This window comes from Lates calcarifer, linkage group LG20, assembly GCF_001640805.2.
Source record: "Lates calcarifer isolate ASB-BC8 linkage group LG20, TLL_Latcal_v3, whole genome shotgun sequence".
Classification (NCBI taxonomy): Eukaryota; Metazoa; Chordata; class Actinopteri; family Centropomidae; genus Lates; species Lates calcarifer.
Genome location: NC_066852.1, coordinates 9,034,080 through 9,048,308, shown reverse-complemented (window position 1 = coordinate 9,048,308; position 14,229 = coordinate 9,034,080). Strand labels below are relative to the sequence as shown.

Genomic DNA, 14,229 nt, shown 5'->3' with positions numbered 1-14,229 from the left:
TGGATCCTTCATACTGTGCTGCTTTGAGTTGTTATGTTTGTGTTGTCCTGTAGCACCTGCAGCCACAAGAGGGCACCACACAACCACTGATTAACATTCTCTACTTGTGACTCACTCTGCAGCAGCATACAGTACAATAAACTGGAGTAGCCAGTCGCAGACTGTCAGATCTCTTGGCTCATTAGCCTGTCACTGGTGCAGTGCATGTCAATGCACTGTAGGCAATATGCAGCCATTCAGGGAATTTACCCTGTAGCTAAAGCTGTGACATTACTCCCCCCTGTATCAGAAACACAGACCTACAGTGCAGCTCAAATATAATGAACTACCTTCTTCACTGTATTACTTACATACATGTACATTCATTATGTTTCATATATCTGGGAAAATGTCCATATTTAAACACTTAATGGAGACATTAGGGAGTAGATGTCATTAGACCGACTGTTAAAAAGACATTTGGGATCCTGACTTCCATCCAGTTTATTTAAGTATTGCACTGAAATCCTAACCAAACCTCATTCTAATTTTTGACATCTATAACAAACTCTGTGACTGACACACCACACAGTGTGTGCTGTTACTGATATCCTGAGTATATAGTGTATACAGTATGTTACAGATAACGTGCAATGTTTATAAAAGACACATATTTAAAGTGAGGAATGAGTATAATGCTGCAGTTAAAGCATAAATGGAGATTTTGTTCATGTTTCTGATCCTGTTAATGTCTGCCTCACACTGGTGGTTGCTTCTTGTTCACAGGAATAAATTCCATTTCGTCAACCAAATTAGACATCTGAGGAATCCAGGACATCCGGAATTGAATAGGAGTGAAGGAGGCTGAGAGGTGTGGAGAATATGTTCGAATGTGGTGTAGGAGATATCACAAAGAAAAAACAAAGGCAAACACATTCACCAGAATACTGTATGTCACTGTATTGGAGCATTCCTTTACACTTATTTTGCACATTTGATGAATGCAGTACATGTACATTTGAATCAAAACCGTGGTGTATTTGATGGGAATGAGATGTACTGTTTGTGTATAGCCCTATGTACCATTCCCCCAGTCATGTCATTATCTGAGCACTGAGCTAAAAGTCATTAAAATCTGAAATGCTACAGTCACACCAGTGAAGTATGAGAGATGTGATTGTCTTAGCTGGACAGTCACCCCTCTGCTTTCCACTGGCTGACTGTATTGGACACTTGTAGTCCGTACACTTTCTGCTATATGATGTCAGGCTTGTGATTAGTAATTTAGTTTCATGACTACAGGCTGGTCATAGCCCCTCTCGTCTATTCATTACAGTAACCCAATCAGGGCTCTCAGACCTGCAGCGAGTGCTGATCAATGATCCCCTCAGGCTGCTGGAAGCTTTTAGGAGAATGATCTTTCGGTTCTGGGCAGGGGTCCAAACAGGCACTCGAAAATACCAAGCATCTATCTTTGCCTCCACCCTCCCGTCCCTGTCCGTAGTGAAAACTTTCTCCTCTGTTGTATAGCATTACACCCCTGTTTTACTGGAAGTCTACTGCTTGGCTGCTGACCAGGTTTTTTATCTGGATGCAGGTGCACAGATCCTGAGATTTAGGCGATCAGGTTTTAGGCCTTTGTGTAAAGTGGGCGTGTCAGAGATTATGTTTTTCACTATGAAAATCAAAGGTTTTCAAGGTAAGATGTAACAAATTTTTCCATTGCTAAATTTAAAAATACTGAACTGAAATAAATGTTTCTCTGGTGTGGTTTATATCAAGTGGGTGTGAAAAGCTGAGCAGGCGTGACATTTTTCAGCAAATATTTTCCTGTGGTGATAAAACAGCCTCAGTCAAAACAAGGAAGAGAATGTGCTTTACTATAAGTTATGACATGCACTTGTATCCAGTATGCATGCAAAGCTGCTTTTAAGATGTACTGATGTGTGCACACGTTTGTGGTGGCAGCAGATTGTTTCCCCTGAGGCCTGATAGCAAGTAGCCTGATAAACACATGCACATTTAGAACTCGTCCCTTCCTTGACGTCAAACCACTGAAACCAGCAGTTAGAGGGAAGGAGACATGGTCTTTGCCCTCCTTTTACAGTTAACTCCTCTTTAGTAATATTGAAAGTTGGAAAATCACTTCTGGTATCTATGAGAAATGTCTGACCATAATATCAAAATAATAAGAGACTTAATAAAAAGAAATGAGAAGAGGATACTCCCACTACCCAAGGTTTTTATTTTCTTTCTGTGGCACACAGACAAAGTGTTGCAGCTTTCCCTCTTCACTGGGTATCTATATAATATGCATTTCATAGATGTCCTGACTAGGGCCACCAAATGACATTTCTTTAGGTTCTGGCTTTCCTATAAACAGGTAAAACCAGCTGATTAGTGGAGACACACATACCATCTGACAGGCCTGTACTTTATCAAGGCATTCAAGTAATAGCAAGCTACAAAAGCAAGTACTGATCTTGCTGCTAGCTATAAAGTTAACAGTGAAAATAACAGTGAAAAAGATGAAAAGATTGAAAAGTGAAAAGATTAATGAAAAGATTGTGAAAAGATTAATTTGTGACTTAGATAACAATTCATGTTTTCAGTCTTCATTTAATTCATATATCATATTATTTTGCAAGAATGTGACTGAAAGGTGACTTCAAAATTTATGCGAAACGGTTTTGACTGAGAACAGAGCAGTCTAATGAACTCATCAACTTCCAGAGTACAAGTAACTGTTGCATTCACGTTCTGTCAGAGGTTTAAAGAAAATTACAGGAAATATCCCGTGGCACCCGTCATAGCACATAGGCAAATATTTTATCTGGAGATAAAAGCTGTGTTGAGAATTGATGGTAAAATTTAGTGATAGCACTATCATAAGCTGTTATCTAGGCTGTCTAATTTGCGAAATTTACGCAAAAATAATTGTCTTTCTATATTCACGTTATAATAATTGTGTATTGTGTGTATTTTAATAGCTCATACAAATTTGAAACATATTTTGCCATTCTAATAATCTATCGCTAAGTAGGCTTTAGTTCTGTGGCTGATTTGTAAATTTGAAAGCTCATGGAGAAATGTTACGTTTTTTTTTCTTTTTTCCCAGCCAAAGCTAAACGCACCTGCTTTAAAATCTCGTATTAAGGTGTCCCGCACTTGTCCGAGCAGCACATGAAGGCAGCACTTCTCGATACAGGAAGTCTCGAAACTTTTCAGCATAGTGGTAAAGTTGTTGTCTGCATCACATGCACGACTCACAGCGCGCACGTCCGCCTGCCGTTTGTATGTGTGGGAGGTTGAAGATGGTCAGAAAGTGGTCTAGTTAATGTCGGCAGGCAGTTTTGTTTTTCTCAGGAAACAGGGAAGGAGTGAGGAAGGTGGATACATGCGACAGAGTGGTCGCTAACTGTCGGTGAAGACTCAGAACAGTTAGCTTCAACCTTTCTCTCTGACTGTTGTGTTACGAGACTGCGGCTGGCAGAAAGCCCGCTGTGAATATCAAAATGTGGGAACAGGAGGAATTTGCAAAACACTGGAGGAATGAATTTCCCGACGGAGAAGTGCCTAAAATGGACCTGAAGTCCGTAGAGGACATTGAGTCGGAGCTGGAGACGTGTAAATCCAACCTGAAGAGGCTCCAGAAGGCTCTGGCGGAGGAGAAATTCAAGGTGATCTACCTGCAGACCACCATGGCTCGACAGAAAAGAAACGACCCGGAAAGGTTTGAAGGCAAAGATGAGAACTTTAACGCTGACACGTTCACCCTCTCCAACACGGGGAATATTAGGAAGCCCCTGCGGCGGTACGATGAGGGCGACGGGGACAGGACCGTGGTGTCTGACAGCGGAGGCGTGAGGCTCCACGCGGCAGGTAACACAGCGGGGATCATCAGCGCTTTCGGGCGGGAGCGGAGCAGGTTCAGCGGCAAGACAGGTAAGCCCGTCCCCATCCCTGTCCCGCCAGAGAGACCTAGCTATCAGAGAGAGATCACGGCCCCTACCGCTGCCTCTCAGCCGAATGACAACGAGGAGGGCAGCGACAGAGAGTACGAGGATGCGGAGCTGAATGAGAATTTCGTCAGGAATAACTTGTTGGCACCAAAGGCCGGCGGCAGGGACGGCCACAGGACCCACCGGGACACCCGGAGGCCTTTCCGTCACAGCAGGGACTTTGACTCCGGTGACGACGGCAGGCTGTCCCCGTCCTTCCCGCACATTTACAACAGAGCCTCTCGCGGCTCCGGATGCAGCACCCCTGACAGGAGGAGTGATGGGTACCTGAGCTCCGACCACGATGACTCCTCATCTGCAGGTAATGCCAGCACCACCGCTGCTACTGTTACTGCTAATAAAATGAGATATAGACAAATGAAGACACAATATCACTGCCTCAAGAAATAGGGTGGGAGATGGTATGACAGAACATACCACAACAGTGAAACACGTGAAGGTGGATTTCAGTTCTGATTCAAGACAGTGGAGAAGTCGGAAAGGCCCTGGGTGAGGGTCTGAAGTAGAGCTAATGCATTTTAAATGTAGCGAGGAGCCTGGCATCAGGGACCTTTCTACATAAAACTTTACAGTTGGCAGAATAATCCAAATACAGTGAACAGTGTCAGGTTTCATTGAATGGTTTTTATCAGCCAGTGCATGACTTAAGTCAACTAACGCCTTTTACCACAGAGGATGCCACTACATAACGCTCTTCAGGTAGGGGCAAGATCGGAAAAGTGAGTGACTACAGAACTGATTAAGAAGTCATTTCCTGTGTAAACCCCTGCTATAGTACCACATTGAGTTTTTGAAATCATATGGATTAGTGTTTTTTTTTTTTTTTTCAGACGGGGCCAAGATATTCTGTCTGTGTGGTTTTGGTGCGGTGTGTAAACAGAGGACTTAGATGCAATTGCATTAGTGTGTATCTTCCTTGTGTGAAGTAGCCTACATTAAGTTGTTTATCCAGGAGTCTAGCCAATGGGACTGGTGGTCTGAACTTTGGAAATTGATGTCTCTAGTGTAGATTAGGGAAAAAAAAGAGGTGTTAGACTAGACCTAAAGGAACTGAAAGTAGTTGAGGGTCACAGCTTATTGAAATGAAACAAGATTTACACAGACAGAAAAATCCAGTGTTTTGATACAGATTTGAGGCAGACTTATCTATTAAACACCTACGATAACCACATTAATATACTTTGAAATGTGGTTCAGAGGGTATCTGTTCCAATGTGAAACATTTTGCTTATCAGATTAAAAGTCTTTTATTTTCCTCCTAGCTTCCTGATATGACATCAAACAGATGCTGTGTGATGTCATGTTGAGGTCATATCCTTTAAGTTCAGTGGCAGGGTGGGTACCACATTAATGGCCGCATTGTTATGGTCAAAAGAAAAATATCTTGAGACCCCAGATCACACTGAAATTGGATCAAAGTTTGTGGTAGTTTTTAGGGGTATTGTGCCAGACTATGTCTTGTGGTGGACAAGAAATTGCCTCAAGAGTTACTGCTCCCGGCCAAGAAGTGGTGCAACACATTGCCCCCTGTAGACACAGCTGGGCTAGCTTTTTCCCCCTGTTGCCAGTTTTTATGCTAAGCTAGGCTAACCTTTCTCTGGCTCTACCTTCATATTTACCTTACAGACTTGAGAGTGATACCAATCCTCTCACCTAACTTTTCCAAAATGTTGAACTGTTTCCTTAAGGTGTCAGTTCATCAGGAATACTCTACTTCAATATAGAACAAAAATCTGAGAGCTGCTCTCCAGTGATTTTTAAGTAGTTGTAGTTTTGTAAGATAAAGGGTTGGTATTGTGAAGCACAGAATCTATTTACTCCATAACCCTTGAGAAAACAAGTCTGGGGGTTAAACTAATAATATGGAGCCTAATGCAGGAAGCTGGAGTCACAGTTACTTCCTCAAGAAAGTGTGGCAATATTGACTAAGATTGTCTGCATGTCATGAGTCAGGAGAGAATGACTAACTTGAACATTGGAATAGATTGAGGAAGGCTTTTTGAGCAGACAACACATTTCTGTGCCACATCCTCATGCTCTGGTCTGCTTGGTCCTTTAATACTATATGTGAGGATTATGGGCGGCTTAATACTGATTGTTTGCTCATATTCATTTTTTGATGGAATTTAATGATGTCCTGAATATTAATTGGTCTGAAATAGATGAAATTATTTAGGTTTGAATATTTAGGCGGAGATTCCTGAAACAAACTTGGACATGAGTCAGTGTGAGAGCATTTTATGTATCAAGAATCTGTCTCATGTCCTAAATACAAAACTGGATGAACCAAGAGGAAGAAAAGCAAACAGCTAATGTTTTTTCTAATCGTGGCACACTTCTTGGTTTTGCATTGTAACAGTCTGGGGGATCACTGTTCCCATAATTGTGAGGGTCAGTGAGGATAAACACTTACTGTATGTGTCTTAGTCTTTTCCATCTTTAAGGTCCAACAGGATATTGATGTTTTGCTCTTACATCTTAGATAATCAGTGGAAAGAGTTGATTGTGGCCAAAAACAATGGAGGGTGTGTAGAAGCTTTGTAAAGACCTAGAGGTATTTTGGAGGGCCTCTGTCCGTGCACATACACACCAGCAGTGGGCTCATGCCAGGGGTCTTGCTCATTCTGATGCCTTTGTGCAACGTGCTGGGAAGAGGTCATCCATGAGGTTATGTGAGTCTGAAGCCATAGGTCTTGTCTCATTGTATGTTTCCTGATTCACCTCTGATTCACAGTACAGTGTTGGGTTAAACCTGAACTAATCCACTTGTTATTGCAAGATTGTTGAAATAAGCATTGTATTATTTTAAAAAATGATTTTGTTGATTGAAACATCTCACTGAGACAGCGTGAAAATTAGAAATAGTTTACACTGCTGATGTTTGCCTTGCATTAGTCCTATCCAGTCATGCCAGGAGTTGCAGCATACAATTTTTCAGATATCCTAGAAATTTAAAGCATTTTGGTGGAGAAACATCTGTTTTTTTATTGAGTGCAAGGAAGAGTAAGTGTTCTACCCTGTTTATTTTTTAGAAATTTTAGAAATAAAAATTATGGCTCACATTAAAGCTTAGCTTAACGATGACTCACAGTTAAATGGGTGATAAAGTTTCAGATGACAACATAAATGTGATGATAACAACTTCAAGTTCATTGTGTCAATTAGTTAAAAGCTGTACTTTTTAAGTCTTTTTACCCAGCTGAGACTGCTGTTTCCTGTTCCTCTTACCTATAACACATTTCTCTGTTCAGCATCTTGGTTGCTCAGAAAATCGCCAGACAAGAAAAAAATTTCACAAAATTCAAAACACGTTCAAATGTGTGAGTATTTAACCATGACATTCTGTATAACAGACACAGATGTGGCCTGATATGTTATTTATTTTAAAAACCTCGTAAGCATCATGTTAAGATGAGTCACCACATGCATGGTAACACTAATTTTGTGGTAACAAGTATTTTGGTTATGGACTATGGTCCACAGGTATCACTTTTGGAATTAGACTCTTTGAAGTGAAGGTCCTGTCAAAACATACAGTTAAAGAACAAGATGTTTAATGTCAACACAGTAGCGTCTAAATCGTATTAAAACCAGAGGATACATGCACAGATTGTCAGCAAGGTGTATTGATAATGATGAAAACCAACCTGATAACGTGAACACACAGACAAAATTTTCCACTTAAAAATTAGATTACTGCTCCTGTAAACAGGAGGTGGTGAGATAATGCCCACTGATAATGCTCTATTATCATTAGCATTATCTCATAAGACTAGATCATATTTTCTCCGCAAAATTTTTTGACTGGCTTCTACAGATGATCTGCTGCGGCAAAGTAATGAATAAAGACTTGGCAACACATGCTGTGTCACCCTGCTAATGGGCTCAGTTTTCATGTCTTTGAATATTGAAGACAGAATGAAAAAAATGTCCTTGTTATTATTTTTAACAAGGACATTGAAAGGCTGGTGTGGATCACCAGTCACATGACAAAACGGTTCTGTCATCACATGCTCAGAAATTAAAAACTGATGTAGAAACCAGTTTCTGTCACTCTACAGAGACTGGTTGTTGGTTATGACACACATATTTCTCTTTTCCCTTGGGTTGGCTCCTCTTCCCTCAGATAAGCAGGGCTTGTCCAGGCCCGTCCTGAATAGCGTGTGTAGCAGGGGAACTATGAGCCTGTCATATTGTTTCCATTTTAACACTCAGTGGTGTAAATGGCAGCTAAGAGTCTTTGGTTTGTTTGTGTTTTTGTCATAAACCAGTGAATTACAGTGTTCTGCCTCTGAGGCCTCAGAGTAGTCGCTGTACTCACTTCTGGTTTGAATGTATTATTACTGAACAGTTGACAGCCCAATTACTAAACTGTCTCACTATGAAGTGAAGGCTTTACACTGTGGAAGACAGTCCTCTGAGAATGTAGGCAAAAATCCCCACAAATCAGGGTAAATCTCTCTCACAACTCTGGCTCATCTCAGATATTTCCAAAGCAACACTGCTGTTAGAGCTCAGACGGGCATACTGTGAGGCTGCTTCAGAGGTCCGTCAGATTGTGTGCTATGCTCAGATTGTGATAGATTTATCTAGATCACAAATTCTGTTGCAGTTTTACTTGGAAGGTAAAGCTTTGATTTTTTACTGTGAGTCTGCAGCTACCTGGTGATTCTATTTCATGTTCTCCATGAACAGAATTCTATTTCTTTTATGTTCAAGTATTTAGAAAAGTAATAGTTTGAATTTAAAATAAAAAAAAAAGCTTTTTACCCAAGTCTAATCTAAAAGCAAGGACAGTCAAAAGACCTATGACTGTAAATTTGCAAAACTAAAATGGTATTAATGGTCTAACTTGTCCCTGTGTTACCTTGGTGATGAAAGTGTCGTTGTGGCTGTTCAGGGAGCCAGACAGGATGTCAGTGATGAGGAGGTGTGGGTTTTTGCAGCATCATTGCTTAAGGTGATCGCAGGAGATATATATTTGTATGTGTGCAGGGGCCTTGACTTTAGGCCTACATCAGAGGTGTGAAATGCAAAACCAGGACTTGCAATGCAAAGAGGCGAGCATCTTCATGCTAGATGCATCTATATATACATACGCATCTAGCTCAGTATGTGCACAGGCACAGGCACAAAAACAAAAATCAAGGTCAGGTCCTGCTTCTTAGAGTTTGTTACATGTTGCATATCTAAAAATCTACAGTAATAAAGTTGACTTGACCTGGTGACCTAAACAGAAGTGTGTTGTTTGCAGGCAGCTTTTTTTCACCATAGCAGGATTTCCCTCAGTGCTTTTCCAGGCTTATATGACGCACAGTGTAGTTACTCTCTCGTCACAGAAAAGTCCTGTAATGCAGTGTCAACAGTCACAATCATCAGCCTCTGAAACTGTGATGAGAAATGAAAGCAGTCGAAGCGCCTGACCAAGGTATAATGGCAGTTTTTGATCACATAGATTAATTAAATGATATGAAGATTCTGTCAGATTAAAATGTGATTCAAAGTGGTTTTATCATCGAGCTTTGTTCCTGACAGTGTCACTTTTGTGGTTGTATCAGGTAGAAATCAGGAAATGACTGAACAAAGAAGTAATAGTAAAGATTGTGACCACAAACATAGTGGTTTTGTTATAGTACAGTTGATCTGCTCTGGACTACAATATGAACTCACTGCCATGACAGCAGAGCTTTGTTAACTGCACCTGATTCCCCACCATCTTACTGTTTATGGGGCACTGGCACGCTGCCCTTTGTACGTGTGTTTATCCATTCCTTGAATAAACAAAGGCGTGGACCTCCCAGTGGTTTATGATTAGGGACATAGCTGTGCTGGGAAGGCTTTCACATCAAGAGGAGCAGGGAATAGTGACTAGAAGTGATGGTCATCTAGACACAAAGCTGGGCGCCCAATCCACTAATGAAAGCCCCTGCTACTGTTCCCATCTCCTATGAGACACTGGATAACATTTCATTCACCCTCTCTTGCCCTGAGTCAGCCTGTTTTATAAACAGAGGCCAGACAAACAAACTGAGAGATCTGCCTTACTTATTGTGATTCCTGCAGATTTTGTCTTGGAGCTAGGATATTGTACCAGAGAGCACAGAAGCAGAGGAAATGTAAACTCATTTCCTTATGTGAAAGTCTCTCAGTTCAAATCAAGTTGAGATGAGCAGCTGCAACATAAAGGGGCGTTTGAGAGTGGTGGTTTTCCTGTCAGTTAACTGATTCATACAGCCCTGCTAAATGAACAAACCACCTTTGTGTCCTACATTAAAGTGACGTCAATAAATTCTCTCCCTGTTGCTGATTGTAAATCAACAGAAATGAAAGAAAAATCACATTAGCTACCAGGCGAAAATGGAAAGAACATGGAAAATACTGGTTACATTTAACTAAAATAACCCCACCACTACTCCCTCCTGGCTTTTAAACTCAGAGGAAGAGACTCACTTCATCCTGTTTCCTCTAAAAGGTTTCCAGTTGAGATTTTTCCCCTCAGGACACTATGATTCTGAGCAGAGCACTCAATATTGTGGGTGCTAAAAATGTGTCTAATATTTATTGGTTATATTATATAATATTTGTTGGTAGTTTGCAGTCGACCTCAGTTGTCTTTCTGGAAAAGCAGTCTGAGCTACATGTTTATGATGAAAACTGTGTGACCTGAGCTCAAGCAAGCAAGGCCGGATCATTTAGGCTTTTCAATCGGATGTTTATTAATTATGTAGACATAAAATAGATGCAGCTTGTGTGTAGACATGTACATACAGCTCAACTCCTTTTGTATTATTGACATTTAGAAAAAAACTTCCTCTCAGTCTGAAATTAAAGAAAACACCAAGCCACGTCTAATCGGCTGAATGCTATGGCTGCCATGGAGACGACCACCGTGATGTCTGTGTGGTAAGGGTAGGTGGGTGAATGTGTGTGTGTGTGTGTGTGTGTGTGTGCAGTGCATATGCATATGCATCCTTCTCGTGTGCATGGCCACATCAATACCCCCCCCCAATAATTTTGACACCTACCCCCTAAAAAACGTTTGAGGTTATTGGTTAAAGGTTTAGGTCTAAATATTTAGTAAATACAAATGACATTATGAAGTAGTTATTCATTTTTAAGGAATATTGTTTTTATATTTTTGTCAGTTTTCATAATGATCCATTTTATTTCATAATGTTACTTTACATGACAGTGGTGATGTCACCACCCTCTCACCTTTCAACCAATCATGTCTCCTGGCTCCTCAGCTAACAAGCTTAATAACTGTTACTAGATTTAGCCAGTTTGCTCCTGTTAGTTAAAGCATCACTTCAGAATTAACCAACCAGAAACTGCTGCTGTAAATATACATGGTACATGCTGTCATAAAGAAATACTGTATGAAATAAAAAGGGACACAAATTAAAACTATTATTGGCAAAAAAAAATCCATTATGGAATAAAAACAAGCCTTTAAAATAAAAAAATCAAATATGAAATAGAAAATTAACTATTAAACTTTGTTATAATGAAAATAAGAAAAATTACATATATATAATATATAACAATTTTATAATGATGAATGGAGTTTAATACCTTAAATTGTTTCACATTATGTACGTATTCATGTACCTGATAAGGTGAAAGTCAAATTAGTTGGATTGTCTGAAATGCAAATTAAGACACTGCAGTATTCAGAATATTTTATCAATGTTTCAGTCATGCCCTAACTCATTCAATTTCAGTTTTGAAAGTATGAGCCAAAAACCTAATTCAGCTCATTAACAAGGCATGAGAGCTGTGTAATGCAATGGTAATGAGTGCAATCACTACTAAAGTGCTATGGTAAACTTGTCATTACTTGTTTTACACCAGAAAGAGGAGGAAATCAAAGAGTATCAGATGTTAACAAGAGACATTTTGCACATAGAAAAGTTGACTGACCTTGACCTGAAACTGACTATCAGTAATATGTAGCTTTTTTGGAGGGCAGTCACATTTTGCAGAAAGAAGCTGAATGCAGTAGTTGGCTAGTGGGAGGCATATGGTCAGCAGATGCTGATGCAGGCTGGTTGGGGAGAGGACATAATCTGGACAAAAATGCTTTTTTAAATATGTTCCTCTTTGAGCTGTTTAATATTATTTCATGAGCATAAGAAAGCTGAAGTTGACATTTGATAACCAAGTTCCTAATGCTTAGAAAGTTTATTGTAACAAAAAGGAAGCAGTCTGTCTGTGAAGACGCTCAGTCACCCAGGTTGTGGTTCTAAATGCTATACAAAGACAACTGGACTTACTTGAGTTTTCTTGAAGACATTTCACCTCTCATCTGAAAGGCCTCTTCATTTTTGACTGACTAGTAGGGAGTCCCAGACAATCAACCTCTTGTGAAATTGTTGTCTCTTTGAGGTCTTAATTCTACTCTTGTCATTTGTTTACTATGTATGTAGAACAAGGATGCAAGATACACCATATTGGGTCTGATGCATTTTTGTTAATGTCTTTGGATATGAAGTCCATTAACCATCACCAAATACTCAAACCATGTAGGATGACAGTAAACAAGTTGTGATCGCACTCTTGGTCTTGTTTTGTCTTGTTTTGTTCCTGAATGTCGGGTCCGTCTTCTCCCTGCTGGTGTGTGAAGTTCTCTTGTGACAGTGTTGTTGTGTCAGATGGCAGCCATGTTCAGACCAGAGCAAAAAAAATGGACTCTTTCATGGACTGTTGTGGACCGTTATGTCTTAAGGAGACTTGGCACAGGCTTTTAGCTTTCGTAGCTGTCACAGCAGGAGATGTTCTCATTACCTCACTTTCTTTTTACCCCTGAACACAGAGGTATTCTTTCTCAGCACAACAAGACATCATTTCTCACCAGTCTTTGTTACACCCTCCCTTCTGTGTCCTTCTCAAGAAAGCTATTTCTGTCGGCTGCACACTGGGGAATTAATGAAAAATAGGCTTTCACTGAAGCATTGTATTTCTGTACAACCATATGTTGAGATAAAATCACCTGTGCTAATGAGTTGAAGGCATTCTCAGTTCTCTGTCACAGTGTGGTTTGGTTAATATCCTGAGTACATCCTCTGTTGTGCTCATCCCTTTCACTTCCTCTTATTGCTAGGTGGAAGCAGATGGACAAATAAACAGATAGATGAATTGGAAGTTTTACATGAATTGCAAAATAGAAACTTCTTTGTGCTCTAGTTATGTCTCAACACAGTAATAATGTAATAGTTCAGTCTGTATTAAGACAGTCAGGATAGGAACGCTTGCCCACTGGTTATCTGACTAAGTCAGTGAGAAAGGGAAGGAGTGTTTGGGTTTCAGGTCACAGGAGCTCCTGATGTAGGTATTGAGTTTCATTCTGTGTGAAGAACTAGCTACACTGAGCCCGCAGGTCTAGGGTTAAAAGTGTAGGCATAGCATTATACTTAAAGTAACATCACTCAAGTAGAAAGTTGTGTCTGTCTTGCACGTAGTTCAAGCTGATTGCTCAGTGTTGAGGGACTCCTTGTAGGATCAGATGCTGTTTGTTGATGATTCGTTCGCTCACTCTCATAATTGCTCTCTAGCCGCAAGTTATTGGCAAATGAACTAAGAGCAATGGAACACAATGCTGCTGGCTCACAGGATTTGATTTTAAGCCATACTAATTGTGCAGCTTTCACTGCCTTCATCTCGTTGAATTCATCATATTTAGTGCTTTACTATGATTTCAGCATATAGAAGAGAGTGTGATATCTGATAGCTTTTATGTTTTGTGTTTGTGTTCCCCTTTGTGTCACAGCCACTCATAGCAGTCACCTGTTGGTTTGTACTGCCATTGAGTTGTGGTGAGGAGGGTGGTATCATGTGATGTTTAAACATCCTCTGTAGAGGCCAGCAACCAGAGCATGAAATGTTCTCAAGACACAACACACAACATTAATGCTAAAAACCATAATGTTAAGAAGTATTTCAACATGCTTATACCATCTGTAAAGAAAAGTGTGTGACAAATGACTGTGACGCTGAGGTGGATTTTAACAGTTTCCTCTGGTTCAGAGACAGTCCATATATTTATTAACAAGCTGAAAACAGTCTAATCTGGATGAATGAAGAGATCTTCTGCCTCAACAATGTTCACATTCACTCGTTTTGCGGTGAGTGTACCTCTCATGTGTCAGTGAGTGTGCTCGCTGCATTCTGTCCTGATGATACCGTTAACCTGACACGGGAGGTGTGGTAACTGGCCAACAAATCCCTC

The 14,229-nt window shown here is 40.3% G+C and overlaps 1 protein-coding gene across 1 annotated transcript in view; it reads left to right on the top strand.

Annotated features, from left to right (window-relative positions):
- The first annotated feature begins 3,189 nt into the window (after window positions 1-3,189).
- abr (ABR activator of RhoGEF and GTPase) overlaps window positions 3,190-14,229 on the top strand; it is a 126,147-nt gene continuing 115,107 nt past the window's right edge. The window contains exon 1 of the mRNA XM_018691422.2: window positions 3,190-4,302. Within this exon, the coding sequence (XP_018546938.1) occupies window positions 3,495-4,302 (808 nt within the window). The 5' untranslated portion in view covers window positions 3,190-3,494. The remainder of the gene's footprint in view (window positions 4,303-14,229) is intronic.